The sequence below is a fragment of the Geotrypetes seraphini genome, chromosome 2 (assembly GCF_902459505.1).
Source record: "Geotrypetes seraphini chromosome 2, aGeoSer1.1, whole genome shotgun sequence".
Lineage (NCBI taxonomy): Eukaryota > Metazoa > Chordata > Amphibia > Gymnophiona > Dermophiidae > Geotrypetes > Geotrypetes seraphini.
Window position 1 is genome coordinate 84,985,639 of NC_047085.1, and position 20,538 is coordinate 85,006,176.

General features: G+C 41.2%; 1 protein-coding gene across 2 annotated transcripts in view; it reads right to left on the reverse strand.

The window, feature by feature from the left end:
* Positions 1-703: 703 nt before the first annotated feature.
* ATP6V0D2 (ATPase H+ transporting V0 subunit d2) overlaps positions 704-20,538 on the reverse strand; it is a 63,591-nt gene continuing 43,756 nt past the window's right edge. For both annotated transcript variants that reach the window (XM_033934000.1, XM_033933999.1), the window contains exons 7-8: positions 13,252-13,329; positions 704-1,231 (exon numbers count right to left, since the gene is read on the reverse strand). In XM_033934000.1, coding sequence (XP_033789891.1) covers positions 1,070-1,231; positions 13,252-13,329 — 240 coding nt within the window. In that variant the 3' untranslated portion in view covers positions 704-1,069. The remainder of the gene's footprint in view (positions 1,232-13,251; positions 13,330-20,538) is intronic.

Below are 20,538 nucleotides of genomic sequence, written 5' to 3' on the forward strand. Positions count from 1 at the left end.
CAGTTTGTGCAGCTGCTTGAAGAACAACATTTCTCAATAGAAGAAGAGAATGCATTTGGAAATGCCTATTTCACTGAGGATGCCTCAAATCAAAAATTTGAAGGAGGCTTAGTGGGGGATAGATGACATTGATACACACTGGCCAGCAGTGTCATGGCTCTACATGGGAAGATGGCTCTCTATCAGCTTATTTGGATGCAAAATGGCCCCGATTTAAAAATTAGAAAAGACCACCAGTTTATGGCTACTAATTAATCCAAAGTGATAGGACTCCAGAGCCATAGGCGTCGGAACAGGGGCAGCCACAGGGGCCATGGCCTCCCCAATAACTGGCGGTCACTGATTGGTGCCCGCCCTCCCAATCTGTTTATCGACGTTGTTCTTTAAATCTTTGGGGCAGCTGCTGTGCAGCATCAACAAGCAGGCCTGCCCCGGAACTCTTCAATCTACTTCCAGGGGCAAACCTGCTTGCTAACGCGCAGTGGCTGCCCTGAAGATTTAAAGTACAATGTTGGGAGGAAGTATAGGGGTAGAGTCAGGAGCTGGTGACAGGCTGTGCTGCAGGATTCCGCTGAGGCTAGGGCAGAGCGTCTGGGTCCCCAAACCAAACAGTGTTCCACTGCCTGTGTCCAGAGCAACTAGTGGAAAATTACAATAAAGATTGTATTTGTAGTCACGTGGCCAGCAAAAATAAAAGAACAAAGACAGATATCACATAGTTTTATTGCTATTTTTCTGTATAGTGTTTACAAGTCTCTTGTACTGCATGCTTCAGCAATGACACATGAAAATATGTCCCAGACCACATGGTTTGTTGTCTGATGACATTTTTGGCAGTCATGGCTGATTACAACACTAGCTTCCAATATCTACTGCAAGATTTATGAAATTGATACTGTGTGTGGCATACTAAATATAAAACTCCCTCAATTAAAATATAGTCAGATTTGTTAGCTATACAATTTGCATAATCTGCCAATATTTCCTTTTCAAAATCAGAAAGGTTTTTGTTAATAAGTGCCATTTAGATAAATGTTGTTCAGTTATACCCTGTGACTGTTAATTATCCTTATAAAATGGGAATATAGTTGTTTATTTTGGTCCTGTGTCTTTGAGAAATGCATTCAGCGATCCATACAATATTCCTGCATTCTTGTTCCTTCAGCTTAATGTAGGCATAAAACACTCCAAAGTGGAACTGGTTATTGAATGCCAGAACATTCATTTTTACCTAAAAAACAAAACAAAACACCCCACAACTTAACAGATTCATTTTTTTAGAAATTACTGTTTTATAATTGATATTCTTATGCAACCTGTTAATACAGCACAAATTCATATTCAGTTTTATAAAATCATAATGACATATGATAAGCTATGCTAAGCTTGATTCTGAGCTGATTGAATTAACGATCAAGGGTGAATTTTCATAATTTGACTGATTTCCAAAGTTAGCCACATAAATTTTGCTAGAAGAAAATCTCTCCCCTCCCCATTGACTAGCTAAATTTGTATGCATATGATTACAGAGTGCTCAAATTGTATATGTCAGGACTCCCTCTCCCCTCCCCCCCCCCCCCCCCCCCCCCCCACACAGCCAGAGGCATTTCCTGGGTGTGTTTACAACAAAAGGCTAGAGTTACTAACATGCCCTATTGTATTACCAGTGCCAATACATATTAGTAGTAACCAGGTCCCACTGCAGAAGATGCAAACTGCAGTAAAATAACATGCAAACAGGATAATAATGTGCACCAAAGCATTAACACATGTTTATAATTCTGGTTCTTAGGGTTTCAGCCACAAACCTTGCTGGTTACAGTCTGGCCAGAAATTAGGATTGCATAACATTGGTGAAATTACCATCTTATTTTACTACTCAGTAAGTTTTTGAAACCTGACAGTGCATTAGTTTGGTGAGAATATCTTGTTCTACTGAGAGTTTGAAATATTTGTACCAGTTGCTTCTTTTTGAAACATATCATGGAAGAACTAGGATAAACACATTTAAGGTTATAATAGTAAGTCTAAGGAAATATTAAGGGCTTGATATTTAAATGGCCAGGAAAGGCTCCTGATTGTTTAAATTGCCTGTCTGGGCCTAACTAGGCACTTTCAGCAGCACTTAACTGAATAATGTCATTGAAAATGCTCGGTGAGCACTCAAGCTGAAACTGGCTATTTGGTGGGTGTTCCAAGGGTGGAGTCAACATTTAGCCAGTTAAGTGCTGATATTTGGTACTTAGTTAATTATGACAACTGTATAAATAGGAATAACAATAATAATAATGGACATCAATTACCTCTTTGTAGACTAATATTCAAAGTTATATTAGAGGTTGAGAAGTGCTCAGAGATTTCAAACAAATGAGACCGCAGGTGAATTATATATCTACCTTAGGGAGACTCTTTTCTCAATCATAGCACTGTGTTTATATAAATTACATTACATTAGTTTCTTTTATTCTGCCAATACCTTGCGGTTCTAGGTGGATTACGAAAGGATGAGATTCTGGTCATATCCAGAAGATTACAGGGAAATTATTGGTTGGAACATTTATAGTCTGTTTATGGGGTGAGGTTATTGGTTGTATCAGGAGTTTGTCTTGATATATTTCTTGAATAATCTGGTTTTTATTTCCCTCCTGAAGGTTTTGTAGTTTGGTGCTGAGATTAGTGAATTGGAGATGTGGCTGTCTAATTTTGCTGCTTGTGTGGCGAGTAGTCCGTTGTGTATTTTTTTATGCTGAATGCATTTGATTGGGGGGTGGGTGAAGGGTGTCTGAGTTCTCCTTGCGCTGGAAGAGTTGTTCTGAGTTAGGCAAGTGTTAAGGTAGGATGGTCCATTGCTATGTAGGGTTTTGAAGAGTATGCAGTAGAATTTAAAAAGTATTTGTGCTTGTACAGGTAGCCAGTGCGTGTCTTGGTAGGCAGCGGTGATGTGGTCGTACTTTTTCAGTGAGTAGATCAGTCTGAGGGTTGTGTTTTGCACTGTTTATAGTTGTTTAATCATGGTGGTGGGGCAGGGTAGGTATATGATATTGCAGTAGTCCAGTAGGCCTAGTATTAGTGCCTGGACCAGGAGTCTGAATTGTGTTCTATTGAAGAATTTTCAGATTTGTCTTAGGTTATGCATGACTGTGAAGGCTTTCTGGACTGTTTTGTTAATATATAGTTTTGAAGTTTAGAAAATCAATAAAAAAAATTTTTTTTAAATGTTGTTGCATGGTATGGCCTCTGTCTGTCGTCACCCCTAGTAGTTTTAGGTGGGTTGTATGGGGTATGCGATGGAAGTTATTTCAAGGTTCATTATGGTAGGGACCGTTGTTTTCGAGAAGTAGGAACTTTGTTTTGTCTGGGTTTAGTTTTAGTTTGTGGTTTTTCATCCATTGTTTTACTATTTCTAGTGCCTTGTGTAGTGTGTTTATTGCTGTGGGGGTCAGTTGATCAAAGGGAAGGAGGATGGTGATGTAGTCTGCGTAGCTGTATGATGTTATGTTTAGTTGGTTTAAGCAGGTGCCAAGTGAAGAGATATATAGATTAAAGAGTGTTGGGGATAGTGGGGATCCTTGGGGCACAGTGCAGGGGTTGTGCCAGGATTATGATTTTTCTGTTGTTTGTTTTTACCCTATAGTTTCTGGATTGTAGGAATCCTTGGAACCATGTGTGAACCCTGCCTGTGATTCCTATTGTCTCTAGTATTTGTAGTAGTATGTTGTGATCAACCAGATCAAATGCTGCGGTGAGGTCTAGTTGTATGATTAGCATTTTTTTGCCTTTGCTCAAGTGTTGTCGGGCTGAAACCAGGAGAGCCTAGTAGTATCTCTGTGTTGTAGTTGGTCCTGAAGCCTGATTGGGAGGGGTGGAGTATATTATGGAGTTTTAAGTAATCCGTGAGAAGTTTTGCCACTAGACCTTCCATAAGCTTGACATATAGAGTTATTGAGGCTATAGGTCTGTAGTTAGAAGGTAGGTCTGTTGCTCCCTTTGGGTCTTTCAAGATCAGAGTGATGATGATTTCACTGAGATCCTGTGGGAAAAGGCCTTCAGTGAGCATGGACTGTACCCACTGCAAGAGGTGGGTATGGAATTTCAGGCTTGAGGTTCTTAACAGGTATGGGGGGCAGTAGTTAAGGTTGCATGCTGCATGGCTGTACTTATTGTATAGTTTATTTATGTTGGACCATTGTATTTTTGGAAAGTCAGACCAGGTTCTATTCGCTGCACATGATTCTTTCTCTGTGGGGGGTAAAGTGATCTTGTCCAATTGGGTTGGGGTTCCAGTGAAGGTTTCCCTAGCTATTTTGTTTCTAAAGAATTTCCACCCAATGTGCGGAGATGGCCAAAAAAGCAAACAGGATGCTGGGAATTATTAAAAAAGGGATGGTTAACAAGACTAAGAATGTCATAATGCCCCTGTATTGCTCCATGATGCAACCTCATTTGGAGTATTGCATTCAATTCTGGTCTCTTTATCTCAAGAAAGATATATTGGCGCTAGAAAAGGCTCAAAGAAGAGCAAACAAGACGGTAAAGGGGATGAAACTCCTCTCGTATGAGGAAAGACTAAAACAGTTAGGGCTCTTCAGCTTGGAAAAGAGATGGCTGAGGGAAGATATGATTGAAGTCTACAAAATCCTGAGTGGAGTAGAATAGGTACAAGTGAATCGATTTTTCACTCCGTCAAAAATTACAAAGTCTAGGGGACACTCGATGAAGTTACAGGGAAATACTTTTAAAACCAATAGGAGGAAATTTTTTTTCACTCAGAGAATATTTAAGCTCTGGAATGCATTGCCAGAGGATGTGGTAAGAGCAGATAGCGTAGCTGGTTTTAAGAAAGGTTTGGACAAGTTCCTGGAGAAAAAGTCCATAGTCTGCTTGCCCTGTATTGGTAGCATGGAATATTGTTACACCTTGGGTTTTGGCCAGGTACTAGTGACCTGGATTGGTCACCGTGAGAATGGGCTACTGGGCTTGATAGACCATTGGTCTGACCCAGAAAAGCTATTCTTATGTTCTTATGAATTCTGCTAGTTGAGAGGCCGATGGAGGGGGGCATTATTAGTAGCCAGATAGGGTTTGGTGTCTGTGAGTTCCTTTAGTAATTTGAATAATATTTTGGTATCTTGGATTTCTAAGCCTATCTGGTTTGTGTAGAATGTTTTTCTTTTAGTTTAGTCTTGTATTGTTTGATTCGTTTTCTCCAAGCTGTTTTTGTATGTTCTTGATTGTTTATTCTCCATGTACATGGTTTTTCCATATATAATCGTATCTAATTTTTCAACTGACTTTGGTATGCACATTTATATAAACCACAGTGCTATGATTGAGAAAAGAGCCTCCCTAAGGTGGATATAATTCATCGATGGTCTCATTTGTTTGAAATCTCTGAGCACTTCTCAACCTCTAATATACCGTATTTTTCGCTCCATAAGACGCAGCTGACCATAAGACACACCCTAGATGTAGAGGAGGAAAACAAGAAAAAAAATATTCGGAACCAAATTCTCCCTGCCAGGCTCTGCACCTAACCCCACACTCCTTGCCAGGCTTTGCAACCTGTCCCCCCTCTATGCCAGGCTCTGTACCCTGTCCTCCTTCTGGTGATCTAGTGATAGACCAGGACAGGGCACAGGGCAGGCAGGGACAAGACACAGATGTGAAGGCAGATGACTTTTTAAAATATGCAATGTTACCTCAGTACCAACTATAGAAAAATAGACAAATATAGTGCAAAATATAGACAGCAGATATAAATTCTCAAAACTGACACATTTTGATCACTAAATTGAAAATAAAATCAATTTTCCTACCTTTGGTGTCTGGTGATTTCTTTCGTTCTTTCCTTCCTCAGGCCTAACAATTGTCCCTCCCTCCCTCCTATGTCACCCTCAATGCCTTCCAGCCTTTATCCTCTTCACCCCCTCCCCCACATTTGGTGATTTCTTTCTTTATCTCTTTCTTTCCTTCCTCAGGCCCAACAATTGTCTTTTCTTCCCTCCTTCACTCCCTCCCTCCTATGTTCGCCTCACTGTCTTCCAGCCTTTGTCCTCCTCCCTCCCTCCTATGTTCCCCTCACTGCCTTTGTCCTTTCCCCCCCTTCCTCAGGCCCAACAATTGCCCCTTCCTCCCTCCCCTCTATGTTCTCCTCACTGCCTTCCAGCCTTTGTCCTCTTTCCCTCTTCCCCTAAGCCTGCCCGCTGGATTTAATTACCTTCCGCTGCTGCTGCTGTGAAGACACGTCACCGAAGGGCGAGTTCTCCAGGATGGACGAGGCAGCAGTGGCGGGGGTGGGGGGAATGCCTGGTATTCGCTCCATAGAACGCACCCTTTTTTTCCATCCACTTTTTTTGGGGGAAAAAGTACATCTTTGGATTCCTAGACCACGGCGAGACGCTCCAGGGACTACAAGGACCAGACGGACTCCACCTAACCAGGAGAGGTAAGAACGTATTTGGACATCGACTAACCCGCCTACTCCATAGGGCTTTAAACTAGGTAAGTTGGGGGAGGGTACATACTTATATCCCAGAGCAGTAAGAAACCACCCTGAGGAGGTAGGTCACACCCACACTTCTGGGTCTAAAGCAGGTACAAATAATATCCACAATAAGTCGGGGAATATTATCAATGATAATTTAAGAGGTAGACAATCAAATAAGGGAATCTCTTCACAGGTATGGAGGGCTATGTATATTAATGCACACAGCTTGGGCAATAAAATTCTAGAATTAGAGACTGAAATAATAAACAATAATTTGGAGTGATAGTGATATCCGAAACCTGGTTCACGGACTCGCATGGGTGGGATATGGTAATACCAGGCTACAACTTGCTTCGTTGCGACAGAGAGGGTAAATTGGGAGGAGGGGTAGCACTGTACACTAAGGAAAGCATCAAAACTACCAGAATCACAGATGTTAGATACACCGGGGAATCCCTCTGGGTGAACCTAGCCAGAGGGTTTGAAAAATGCCTATACCTTGGTGTGATATACAGACCTCCCAGGCAACAGGAAGATCAAGACATGGGTTTAATAGAGGACATAGAAAACATCACACTGCGCGGGGACACAGTAATACTAGGAGACTTCAACATGCCTGATGCAGATTGGAGCACACTCTCCGCGACTACATGTAGCAGCAAAAGAATTTTAACCTCCATAAAAGGTGCACGTCTCAAACAAATGGTATTGGAGCCAACCAGGGACCAGGCGATACTAGACCTAGTACTCACCAACGGAGATAGCGTCTCGGAAGTCTCAGTAGGTGATACACTGGCCTCCAGCGACCATAATATGGTATGGCTCAACCTCAAGAAAGGTTTCTCTAAGTCAAACACAGCAACGAGGGTTCTCAACTTTAGAGGCACAGACTTCAACCGCATGGGAGATTTTGTCCATCAAGAGCTACATAAACAGGCAAAAGCTGACAATGTGGAGGATATGTGGTTGACTCTGAAGTCCATCCTACAGGAAGCAACAACCCGCTACATAAGAACAATAAGTAAATGCAGGAGAAACTAAAAACCCCAATGGTTTAGCAAAGAAATTTCAGACCTAGTCAAAAAGAAAAAAGAAGCATTCAACACCTACAAACATTTAGGAAAACAAGAGGCGAAAGAGGACTATCTAGACAGATCTAGAGCTGTCAAAAAAGTAGTCAGAGAGGCCAAAACACAAATGGAGGTAACTCTAGCACAGAACATTAAGAAAGGGGATAAATCTTTCTTCAGCTATATTAGTGACAGGAAAAGAAACAAAGATGGGATTGAACACCTGAAGCAACCAGACGGTAACTTTGTAGAATCAGATTCTGCCAAGGCAAAACTACTAAACGAATATTTCTGCTCAGTCTTCACATGTGAAGCACCAGGAGATGGTCCACAGCTTCAGACGGGAGATAACCAAAAAGACCCGTTTCAGGATTTCGAATTTACGCCCAGTGACGTCTACAATGAACTAACAAGACTCAAGGTAAACAAAGCCATGGGACCGGACAACCTACACCCCAGGGTGCTCAGGGAGCTAAGGGAGGTCCTGGCGGAACCATTATCTGTGCTTTTCAATCTTTCCCTACACACAGGAAGAGTCCCCTTGGACTGGAAAACCACCAACGTAATCCCACTCCACAAAAAGGGCTGCAGGACAGAGACAGCAAACTACAGACCAGTGAGTCTCACGTCTATAGTGTGTAAGCTCATGGAAACACTAATCAAACGGAATCTTGACACATTCCTAGATGAGGAAAATCTACGTGATCCCCACCAACACAGGTTCACCCAGGGCAGATCTTGCCAATCCAATCTTAGCTTTTTTGACTGGGTTACTAGACAACTGGATGCCGGAGAGTCACTGGACGTGGTATATTTGGACTTCAGTAAAGCCTTTGATAGCGTCCCACACCGAAGGTTATTGAACAAGCTGAAATCAATAGGATTGGGAGACACTCTAACTACATGGGTTGGGGACTGGCTGAACGGTAGACTACAGAGGGTGGTGGTGAACGGTACCCCGTCAGAAGCGTCGAGCGTGCTTAGTGGAGTGCCGCAGGGCTCAGTCTTGGGCCCGATTCTTTTCAACTTATTCATAAGAGACATGACGCAAGGACTTAGGGGAAAGGTATCACTGTTCGCCGACGACGCCAAAATTTGCAATATAGTAAGAAAAAGCTTGTTACCTGATAATATGACACAGGACCTAATGCTGCTGGAACGATGGTCAACGACTTGGCAGCTAGGCTTCAATGCTAAAAAATGCAAGGTAATGCACCTGGGTAAGAGAAACCCACGCAGAACTTATACACTAAGGGGTAAATTCTCTATTAGTACGTCTAACATAGGCGTGCTTTAGACGTCCGGCAAATGCAAGTGTCAATCAAACGGTACTTAGGCATGCGGTAGACGTCCCTACAACCTCTTCGCGCAAGATAGACGCAGGTTTCTGAAACGTCATTAAGACGTCTCCAATGGTCCCGTGATAGACGTGGGTACGCTTTTTTTTTTTTTAAGATTATACTTTTTTTATACTCTTTATTATCACTCATTCAGCATTGTAAGTATAGGATGATGAAAAAGATAACCAAAACACAGTATACCATTTTGTAAACTATATATTAGTTGATCTAGCAATATCAGTGAGGTAGGGAATGGCAGACAGAGAACTCTGCTGTGTTGTATCTTTTTCCTCTAGGATATCAGAATTGTACAGTTTACCATTAATACAAGGAAAAAAAATATGTTATGTTTCAAAGGAGAACTAGAAGATGAAACGTACCAAGTGGGTGTTGAACTTACATTATCAGTATGGAAGGTGGGAACCGGTAGATGTATGCTACACAGAAAGCTGTACAGAAATGGCATACTCACCTCCTATTAGAAGTGGAAAGGATAGGACTTTGAACACCATATAGACTTCTTATAAACTTTGTTTAAGTTCCACAAAGACTGGCAGGAAAGGCACCCTAAGTCATCCAATAAGCTTTCTCTCGATTTCCCAGAGACATTATTTCAGAGAGGATAGTTTAGAAGTGATATCTTGCTCGAAAGAACACTCTCCTGGTCTTAAAACATTGCAACAATCAGCTCATTCTTCAGAACAAAGGTAAATCCCATAACTTACACTGGCCCAACTTAGAAACAGAATCAAAACACAGATTAGACCTGAATGTGGCTTCTAGTTCACAGGAAGAGGAAGTAGCCAGCAGCACAATGCTGACCTCATTGTGACATCATCAAGGTGCACCTGGAAGGTAGATATGCCACAAGTATCCCGCTATCCTTCAACTCCTCCAGTCCCAACTCCTCCAGAACTGCCCAAAGGTATAAACTAGCCTTCCCCTCTCTACTAGGCATCCACTATGCAGGCAAACTGGGAAAATCCCTTCTCTCCAAAATCACAGGTCTTTGGAACGACCTCACCATCCCGTTGAGGAACCTGGACTTCCTTCAATTATTCTGCAAACAACTGAAAACCTGGCTTTTCATCAAATTATAACTCTGTCCTCCCCCCCTTTTTCTCCTCCCTTCTTCACATAAGTCCTTGTAATCCTTTTTCTTCTTCTCTACCTACTATTTTAAGTTCTTGTAAACCGTGTCGAGCTCCATACTCATAGAGATGATGCGGTATATAAACTTAAGGTTTAGATTAGATTAGATTAGATTGATGGCCATTATTATTATTGTTTTTGAATCAGATAAATTTACATTTCCCAGCTGTTTTGGGGTAACTGTATAAAAAGGACCACATAAAATGCAGTCCAGTCTTTTTGCAGTTCTTCATAGCAGTTTAAGTGTTGAATATTACACTTGATCGGCCATAGGGTTCAATCAAAAAACTAAAATATCTGGACATCCAAGTGTCATTAATCAAAACCCCTTTTCCTGGATGTCTAGCGAGATGTTTCTCTCACTGTGTGTCCAGAGTTTCAGGGGGTGTGCTGGGAGGCATGTTATGTGTGGGCTTGGGTGTGTTTAACTTGGATGTCTTGTGGCAATAATCAAACCAAGATGTCCTGGATGGAACTTAGATATTCGGAGCTAGACCTATTTTAGAAGCATTTAAGTGCCACAAAAAGTACCCAAAGTGACTAAATGACCACTGGATACATTAAGGTATGACCCCCCCCCCCCCACACACACACACATTCCCCTACTGCTCACTAAACCCCTCCAACCCCTCACAAATCTGAATGAAAGAGTACATACCTGTCTCTAGAACAGCATCACTTGGTATGGGAAAGCCTAGTAGAGCATCACACAAGTGACTTAAGTAGCCTGGTAGATGGGCTAGTGAACCATAGAGAGGAGAGCCCATGCCCATCAGCCACTCTAACTACTACATTTAAAGTAGAAAGTGTGAGCCCATTAAAACCCAGCAAAATCCTACTCTACTGCCTTATAGGTGCCACCTGCAGCCATGAGGGCTACTGGGGTGGTAGACAGGTGGGTCTAGTAGGTTTTGGGGGAGTTTGGAAGGCTTAGCATATATTATAAGGGGTATATGGTGAGATGTACCTCTGGCATTCTTTATGTGAGGTTCACAGCAGCACCCTCTAAGGGGTCCCACTGATCTGCTGGCATTTCTGTGTGGCCAGTCCATCACAATGCTGGCTCCTCCCACATTCAAATAGTCTAGATTTGGACTTTCTTTAATTGAAAATGGGGTATAAAGTTGCTTCATAAGGGTTGGATGTTCTGTCAGCCTAGATGTCCAAACAGACAATTTTTTTTTTTTAATTCAGACATGTAATAGTTCATCTTTTGAAAATGGACGTTTGTGCTTCTGACCTTAGACATTTAGTGGGAAACGTCCAAATCAGACTTAGACTTCCTTTTTGAAAATGACTCTCTACATTTTAACTGGCTCCATATACTTGAAAATTCAGTGATGGAGCCCAGACATGGCCCTGCATTGAATTTCTGGATTTAAAGCAGCAGTCAGCAAAATGCCACTTGCTGCTGTTGAATATAGAGCCCTTAATTATTTGCCTATCAGTTTGCCTTTTTGTTTTGTTTGCCGTGTAGTCATTGGTATTCTAATCTGAAGAACTCTGGAAGACCCAGAGATATGTTTTAGGCTGTATAATCTTCAAAAACTGGCCTGTAGGTTGTGATAGAAAATAACTCACAGAACTGTACCTAAATTTATGCCAAACATTTGTAGCATTGCTGATCACCACTCACAGATCTATTTGTTTCAGATAATCTATGGATACTAAGGGGCTGATTCTCCAAACAGTGTCCCAATTCTAGTTGGTGGTAGACATCCTACCGCCATCTCAGCAGCCAATTGGGATGCACGTTTTCAAAAAAAATTTATGCCGGGAAGGACGCCTATAATATAGGTGTCACAGAGGTGTCTAGGCATGCCTACTGATGCCCAAGGCTGGCATGTGCGTGATTTCCACCAGAAGTGGCCTTGGATGTCGTTAAGCATCCCTATGTTTCTTCGTAGGCGTGAGACAGATGTCATAAATATATGCCTGTAAAATGCTGGCCTACATAGAAACATGATGACAGATAAAGACCAAATGGCCCATCTAGTCTGCCCATCCCCAGTAACCATTATCTCTTTCTCTCTCTGAGAGATCTCATGTGCCTATCCCGCATCTGTTAGAAAATTAAATGCGATTCACTAAAGGATGACGATGCATGATTCACACGTGATTGGCGGCTGCTTCTTAGGCAACCACCAAGATCAGCGTCTTTTAGAGAATGAGGCCCAAGTTGTATTAATATTAATAACTCTACAGTGACAAATTTAACTACTTAATGCATGTTATATAAGTGGTCATATTTACCACTCTGGGGTTGTTATTCTTTTTTTTTTTTAACATATGTTTATTGAAAGTGACAATTTCTACCCTTTAAGGTTCTCCACAGTTTATAGGTATTTACCCATATTTCTTGGGTGTTTCAGACAACCTTAAGAGTATGCCAGCTATAATATATGTATATAACATTGCAAATATAGAAACAGTCTGTGTTATTTTGTAATACCTAAATGGCATGTTATCTGGACTTGTGCCAGTATTGCACTAGGTCAATCTAATTGGAGCACAGATATCTTACAGTCTTGGAGGCTTACTCTAACAAGCAACATCTGCTAAGAGTTTTGCTGGAAGATATAGCAGAAGTAGAAGGGATTACATTGTAAGAGTTTGGCAAAGTCATACAGTGATATTTTTTTTGTATTTATTTCCTTTCTACAAGTTGTAGGAAATGAGGACTTCTGTCAAAAGATGTACCATTTCAAAAATAGGCTAGCACAGGGGTAGGCAATTCCAGTCCTCGAGAGCCACAGGCAGGTCAGGTTTTCAGGATATCCACAATGAACATGTATGAGAGAGAGATTTGCATTCACTGCTTCCTTGAGATGCAAATCTATTTCATGCATATTCATTGTGGATATCCTGAAATCCTGACCTGCATGTGGCTCTCGAGGACCGGAATTGCCCACCTCTGGCTAGCATACTTACCCCCCTCTTCTATAAAGCCGCACTAGCGGCTGCCACATGGTAATGGCCCCGAAGCCCATAGAGATTTAAAAGACTCCGGGGCTGTTGCCATGCGGCTTTGTATAAGAGGGAGTTAATTGTACTATTTCGGACACATTTGTTTGAGCCTTAGCTGTGATCCCCGGATAGAAAATTTCAAAGGTAGTAACAGATCAGAGTGGTTGCTTGTAAGCCCTGGTCTTGATTTCTAGGAACCCACTTTCCCGACTGATTCAGAACTTATATCTCTTACCTCATGCTCAAAAAATTTGTCTTCCAAGGTTTTATCTCCACTCTCATTTCCTACACCTTCAAACAAAGATCTGTACTCCTTGAAAAAGAAAAAGAAATAGCAGTAAGCAATAATGATACGGATGGATCTATTTATGCAATAAAAATATGTGTGTGTTTATTAATGCTAGGCCAGACTGCTGCATTGTATTGTCTCTCTCTCTCTCAGGCTCCTTTTCAGATAAAGTTCACAGGCTGCTATTTCTGTAACTGGAGCTGCCAGGGAAGAATCCACTTTGCCCACACTTGGCACTAGTTGCCAGTATATCTTCAAATCGAGGTGCTGTGTATCTAGTTTAACATTCTAATATAATGGCTTAAGCTATTTTTAAAACTCTCTGTTCTATTTTTCCTTTGTAACAGGTGTAGTGGCCTCTTTGTTAGTGGGAGCTGAGGCTCACCCTAGAGGTGCCAGCAATACTCTTTCAGCCTCTTATCTTTAAATCTGGGCACACAGACTGTAAGGGGTTCCCTTGCTAGTTAGCCAGCTTACTATGGTAACAGTACAGAGTTAGGCACAGATACAGTATATATTTTTATTTATTTCTTTTATTTAATAATTTATATTCCGCATATCCTACAATTCTATGCGGATTACAAATTATTCAGGTACTCAAGCATTATTCCCTAACTGTCCCGGCAGGCTCCCACTCTATCCAATGTACCTAGGGCAATAGGGATTAAGTGACTTGCCCAGGGTCACAAGGAACAGTGCGGGATTCAAACCCACAACTTCAGGGTGTCAAGGCTGTAGCTCTAACCACTGCACCACACACTCCCACTCCAAGAAAAAGAATACTGGAAACCAGAGTGGAATGAAAATAATAAATAAATAAATAAAGTCCTTTAATGGGCTTTCTCTCTAATATTTAATGGGGTTAATATTCAAAGCATTTTAAATGGTAGTTTCATTGCATGGCCCTAGTCCTAGTATTTTTGGAAAAAGTGAACAAGCGATTCACATCTACCCATTCCACTCCATTCAGTAATTTATAGATCTCTGTCATATCACCCTGAGCCCTCTCTTCTCCAAGTTGACGAGCCCTAGCCACTTTAGCCTTTCCTCATAGTGAAGGCGTCCCATCCCCTTTATCATTTCCGTTGCCCTTCTCTGTACCTTTTCCAATTCTGCTATATCTTTTTTTGAGATGTGGCGACCAAAATTGCATATAGTATTTTATTTCTTTTTATTTCTTGCAGAATTACTAGACCGCTTTGGGCAGTGTACATTCTAAAACAAATACATGAAGAAAGGAGCTCCAAAATCAATAGGATACCAACAATCCAAGGTAGAAATATTAAACAACAGGTGTATAAAAAACAACAAATAGGCTAGTAGACATACAAGCGGGCAAGGCACCTGATTCCAATTAGCCAGGGGTATGCCTGTTGAAATAGCCAACTCTTTATCTCAGCTTTGAAATGTGGAAGAGAAAGTTCACCATGGATTAATAAAGGCAGTGAATTTTGGAGCGCAGATGATGTAAAACAGAAGGTGTATAGACTTATGAGCCACTTGCAGACTGGGCAGGACCATATGGTAGTCATTAATTGATCAAAAGAATGGCTAAGGAATGCTAGTTGAAAGGTGTCCCCATAGGTTAGTAGCAAAATCTTGAACTTAACACTAAATTCAATTGGTAACAAGAGGTGTTCCTTGGGCAGAGGCATCACATGCACAAAACAACCCGAATGACAGAGCAGACGAATGGCACAATTCTGTAAAGTTTGAGGAAGGGAATAACAGATACCAGAATAAACAATATTGCTATAACAAGTCTAGTCATAAAAAAGGCAAGTAACAGAGAATGAAAGGAATTATGATCAAACACATTTATGAACTGTACATAATTGACGCAATGTGAAGAAACCTGCTTTACATAGATCTGAAACCTACGGACCAAAGGATAACTGAATCAGAAAGATTCATGCCAGGTGGATATAGAGAAGGAAAAGAAGAAGGATGAAGAGAGACAAGAAATGGAAAGGCCAGACTGAAAAAGAATTTAAGAGAAGAGTGAAACAAAACGTGGAGCAGTTTGGGACCAACCCAATTAAAAAAAAGTACTCAGACAACAAAGGTAGAAAATAAATTTTTTAATTCAATTCTTTTTAAAGATTGGTTCGTGTCTACTTTGGGAAACGCACATCTTTTCAATTGTTGTTTCTAGTAGAGAATATGAGAAAAAAAATACATTTCTGTTTCCTACATGTGTGACAGAAATGAAGGATTTTGCTAGCATATAGGAACCGATTAACTAAAATCAGCGATCGTCAGGTTTAGCAACGATTGCTGCTATCCGATCTGATTCATAAAACTGCCCACCACGTGTTTTCCCCATCGAGCACCCATTTTCCGATCTGGCCATGCAAGTTTGTAAAACCCCATGCAAAATAGCCAAGCGACTGATTCGCATTTGCTAACATTTGCTTGGCTGTTTTGCATCGGGTTTTACGATTCTAAAACCCGACTGCTGTAGACCTGTTGATAAGCACAATTTGAAAACTTTTTCTATTGCAGTTTGTAAGAGGAATAGCTTTACTGTTGGAAGAATATAGAGTTTGTGATACAGAACTGGAGCTTCAGGGTTTATATTGTCCTGTAGAGAATTCAGCCTCCCACATACAAAAATGTAATAATAATAATAATAATAACTTTATTCTTGTATACCGCAATACCATGGAAGTTCAATGCGGTTAACAATAGAAGAGACTGTACATTTACAGCGATGATACATATTACAGTGTTGTTACATTTACAGAGATGTTACATAAATAGCAGTAATAAAAAGGCATATACTAAAGAAGAGACAGTACGTATATAGCGATGTTACATGTTATAGCGGTGGTAAATGGAGGCAATGAAAAGGCAGGGCAATTAGATAAAACAGAGATTGAGAAAGAGAGGCCATAGTGGCTTGGGAGGGGGGCGTAGTCAGAGGGAATGGAGGCATGTCGAGGTCAGGAGGGTGCAGGGAAGGAGGGAAGGCAGCGTTAGCGGAATTTGTCGAAGAGGTAGGTTTTTAGTGACTTCCTGAACAGGTGGTAGGGCGGGGAGTTGGAGATGAGGGCGGTAAGGCAATTGTTCCATTTGCCCGCTTGGAATGCTAGGGTTCTATCAATGAATCTCTTGTAGAGGCAGCCTTTTAGGGAGGGAAAGGTGAATAGGTGAGCGTTTCGTGTGCGAGAGGGGCCTGCTATTTCAAGGTGCTCAGACAAGTAGATTGGGGAAGATCCTGTAAGAGTTTTGAAACAGAGGCAGGCGAACTTAAAGATGATCCTTGCCTCAACTGGAAGCCAATGGAGTTTGGTGTAGTAGGGGCTAACATGGTCGTATTTTTTGAGATCATAGATGAGGCGGACGGCCGCATTTTGGACTGTTCTAAGACGTTTGATGGTATTGTATTGAATGATGCTATCATAATAACAGTGGTTTTATTGAATAGCTGAAAATGACTGGAGGAGGAGGGTGTCTTTATGGAGAGAAGGCCATGGTATCTTATAGTACTAATTTAAATGCGGGGGTAAAGAAGGGTATAATGTGTGGAAATATTACATTGGCTTGCCCCCCTCTCCCTATACCTAGTTTGCTCCTCTGTTGCCATCTCTCTAGAGATGTCATTTGTTCTAGGCTAAGGGCCATGATCTTGCAATTATGGGCCATGAATCTGGCCACTAAGGGAGGAATTCATCAAGTAGTATTAGGGTTTAACGCATCTTAACATGCGTTAAGGAAATTGGCATGTGTTAGCCCACTGGAAATTTTGCTAACTTTTAGGCACACTGCCTTATTGTATCACTTAATAGTCACACACTATGATGGAACGGTGGGTTCGGCTATAGGAACTGTGGTTCTTGGCCGGATTACACATATCTAAGTGTATGCTAAAGTGTTACTTTATAGTGCTTAATCTCTATTTAAAAACGGGTTTGTGTGAACTCCGTTAGAGAAGTCTGTTCTCTTGTGTTACATGTGTTAGCCCATAGGCATAATATGGGCTTTAGAATTTAGTGTATGCTAATTTCCTTAACATGGTTAAAGGTGCATTAAGCCCCAACACTGGTTGATGAACTCCCCTTGTAGGGGAGAATTTATCAAGCAGAATTAGGACTTTAAGTCAAATTTATATAGCAGCTGTTTCAGAAAATGGTGCCCCTAGTGGCCGTCTCCCAGAGAGGCTAGGAGTGATGGGGCATTGCTCTTGGCCACTCCCCCCAGACCTCACTGGGGGGTTGTGTGTGTTTGTACATAGGGGGTAGGACTTTATCCCTGTAGCCCAGGCGCATCAGGCTATGGCTTTGTATAGCCTTATGTTCCTGGACCACAGGAATAACACTGCTTGCGATGAGGCTTGCAGACAGCATTATTCATATAGAACAATATTACATTAGTGACTTTTATTCCACCATTACCTTGCGGTTCAAGGCGGATTACATAAGAGGTTATCTGGACATATCCAGAAGAGTTGGGGGACTGAAGTTCTTCCTGCGGTGTTAGTTTGTTTTGATGGATTTCTTGAATAGCAGGGTTTTTATTTCTTTTCTGAAAGTTTTGTATTCTTGTCTCATGGTCAGTAGATTGGATAGTTGGTGGTACAAGGATACCACAGGTTGCTGAATCCCATAGGCTATCATGGTGCGGTAAAGGGCAAACCTTTACCGCACCTTGATTAATCCCCCCTTCCCCTTAGTGTTACTTTTAAACAATGACCTTAGTTGTCTCCCACAGAGGCTATGAACACTACCTTGCTTCCACAACATCCTCAGACCAAGCTCACCTCAGAATGGAAACCCCATTTTAGGGATCAATATGGAACCTCTCAAGAGTCACAAATGTATTTTTCATACTTGTTTCTGAAATTGATGATTCAGTTATTGAAGGGATTAATCATTTTCTATTGATGTCAATGATAAAACGAAAATAAAAACAGGTACTTTGCATGAGAAAATGGATGGATTAGAATTTGGGTCATGTTAGAACTTTGGAATCATCTGTTGAATCGGTTTCACAGGACTATCAAGGCCTAACAGGATACTGTACAAAGGCAGCACTCAGATGAAATGCAGAATTTCACTTATTTTCCGATTTCTTAAAATAAACCCCTTGAAACTTTTGACAATATTGAATCTAAAGCCTTAGATAAATTAGAAATATACAGATAAATGGAGAGAATTTTAAATGTTAATAGTCAAAGATAGTAATGCCAAAGAAACGCTTTCTCCTAGGGACACATTTTGAGTGGAATGCTTTATCCTTACAATGTAAGTGAATAACCCAGTCTCTTCTTCAACATTGGTCCATAATTTATATTCAATATCAAAGGACTGAAGTCACTACTATCTCATCAACTACTGTATAATTGGCTAAACAGCCCTAAACAGCCAATTATACAGTAGTTGATGAGATAGTAGTGACATTAGTCCTTTGATATTGATTATCCTTACAATGCGCACACTTGAAAAGATCAATCAAATACAAAATGTTACAGATGATGTTTTCATTTTTTGATTGATTCAGATAACTGTGAATGAAAGTGTAATGTTCCTGAAGAACAGCTATCTTGAAGATATTGATGTTAACCTCTCTGGAGAAATAAATCACATGTATGCTCATACCTCAGAAAATTACACAGATTATCCAGTCATCATTCAAAATAAGATTCAGTTAGCATCCCTACATGATTTTTGTGGGGATTATTATTATTTTTTTTTTGTTTAATGGTAACAAACTGTTCAGGAGAAAAAGGTAATAGTCACAGCTGAACTATATCAAGCATGAATATCAGAAAGCAATCTATAACAGCTTTCTATGGTAACCACTTAGGGCTCCTTTTATGAAGGTGTGCTAGGGCCTTAATGTGCTCAATAGCGCGTGTTAAATTCCCGAGCATGCTAGCCGCTACCGCCTCCTTTTCAGCAGGCGGTAGATTTTCAGCCACCGCACGCTATAGCGCGCGGTAATTTAGTGCGTGTGCTAAAAACCCTAACATACCTTCATAAAAGGAGCTCTTAATATACTAATGGGTTCTGCTAACACTAATGCCACTATAATTCAAAATTCAGTTTTCTTATACAGTGGTGCCTCGCATAAAGAATGCCTCGCACAGCGAACGCTGCACACAACGAACTTCATTTCATGATTCATACAACGAACTTCGTTTCACACAACGAAGTCGCCCGAGCTTCCACGATCGCTGCCGATGTATTGCATCCTTCCGCGCAGGCACTGCAGGCAGTCGTTAGTCACTGCGCTTAACGCGTTTCACATAACGAACTTTTCGCATAACAAACTTGCTCCTGGAACGAATTAAGTTCGTTGTGTGAGGCACCACTGTATTTAAATATTGAAATCATGACTTCTTTGCCAATATAAATATAAATAAATATGGATAATAAAGTACTCAGTGCCCTGCAGTGAAACATTTGATTTAGTTGCAACATGATTATGTTATTTTAATGGACAGCACTTTATCACACAAGCACTTTACACGGATTAATTCACTGTGGCTCATGACACAGGATAGTTAAATGCTGAACAAGGATGGCAACAAGAACAACAGGATAAGGACAGTTTATAACATAGTTTTGATAGGAAGTTTAAAAACAACTGTAGAGATAATCGGAATAACAGCAATTTTTTGAGTAAAAATTAAGCCATTGCACATTGCAATGTATGGAAGGAAGGGAACAATAAAGTGCAATGATGGTTCCATAACTATCGTGGTCTGAACTGCATTAGCAATGACCTGATGGTGGCACTGAGTACTTTATGATGATTTATACATATTTATTTATATTTATACTAGTCTTTAAGCCAGTTATATTAACTGGTGCTAGAATAGATGTGTCTGTCTGTCTTTCTAACTGTCTCTCTCTCTCTCCTTGGCCACTGTCTGTCTGTCTGTCTTTCTGTCTCTCTCTCTCTTTGGCCGCTTTCTGTCTGTCTGTCTTTTTTTCTTTGTCTCTCTCTCTTTGGCCGCTGTCTGTCTGTCTCTCTGGCCCCCTGTCTGTTTGTCATTCTTTCTATCTGTGTCTCTCCCTGGCCCCCTGCCTGCCTATCTCTCTGTTGCGCCATGCCTGCCTGTCTCTCCGTGGCCCCCTTCTGTCTCCCCCCTCCCCGAGCAAACCAAGATTTCTGCCTTCCCCCCGCATACCCCTACCCCCAAAGCAGCCCCCCTTTCCCTCTCCCCCTCCACTTCCCTGATTCACAGCTGGATGCCTTGCAGCACCTACACCCTGTCCGTTTTGT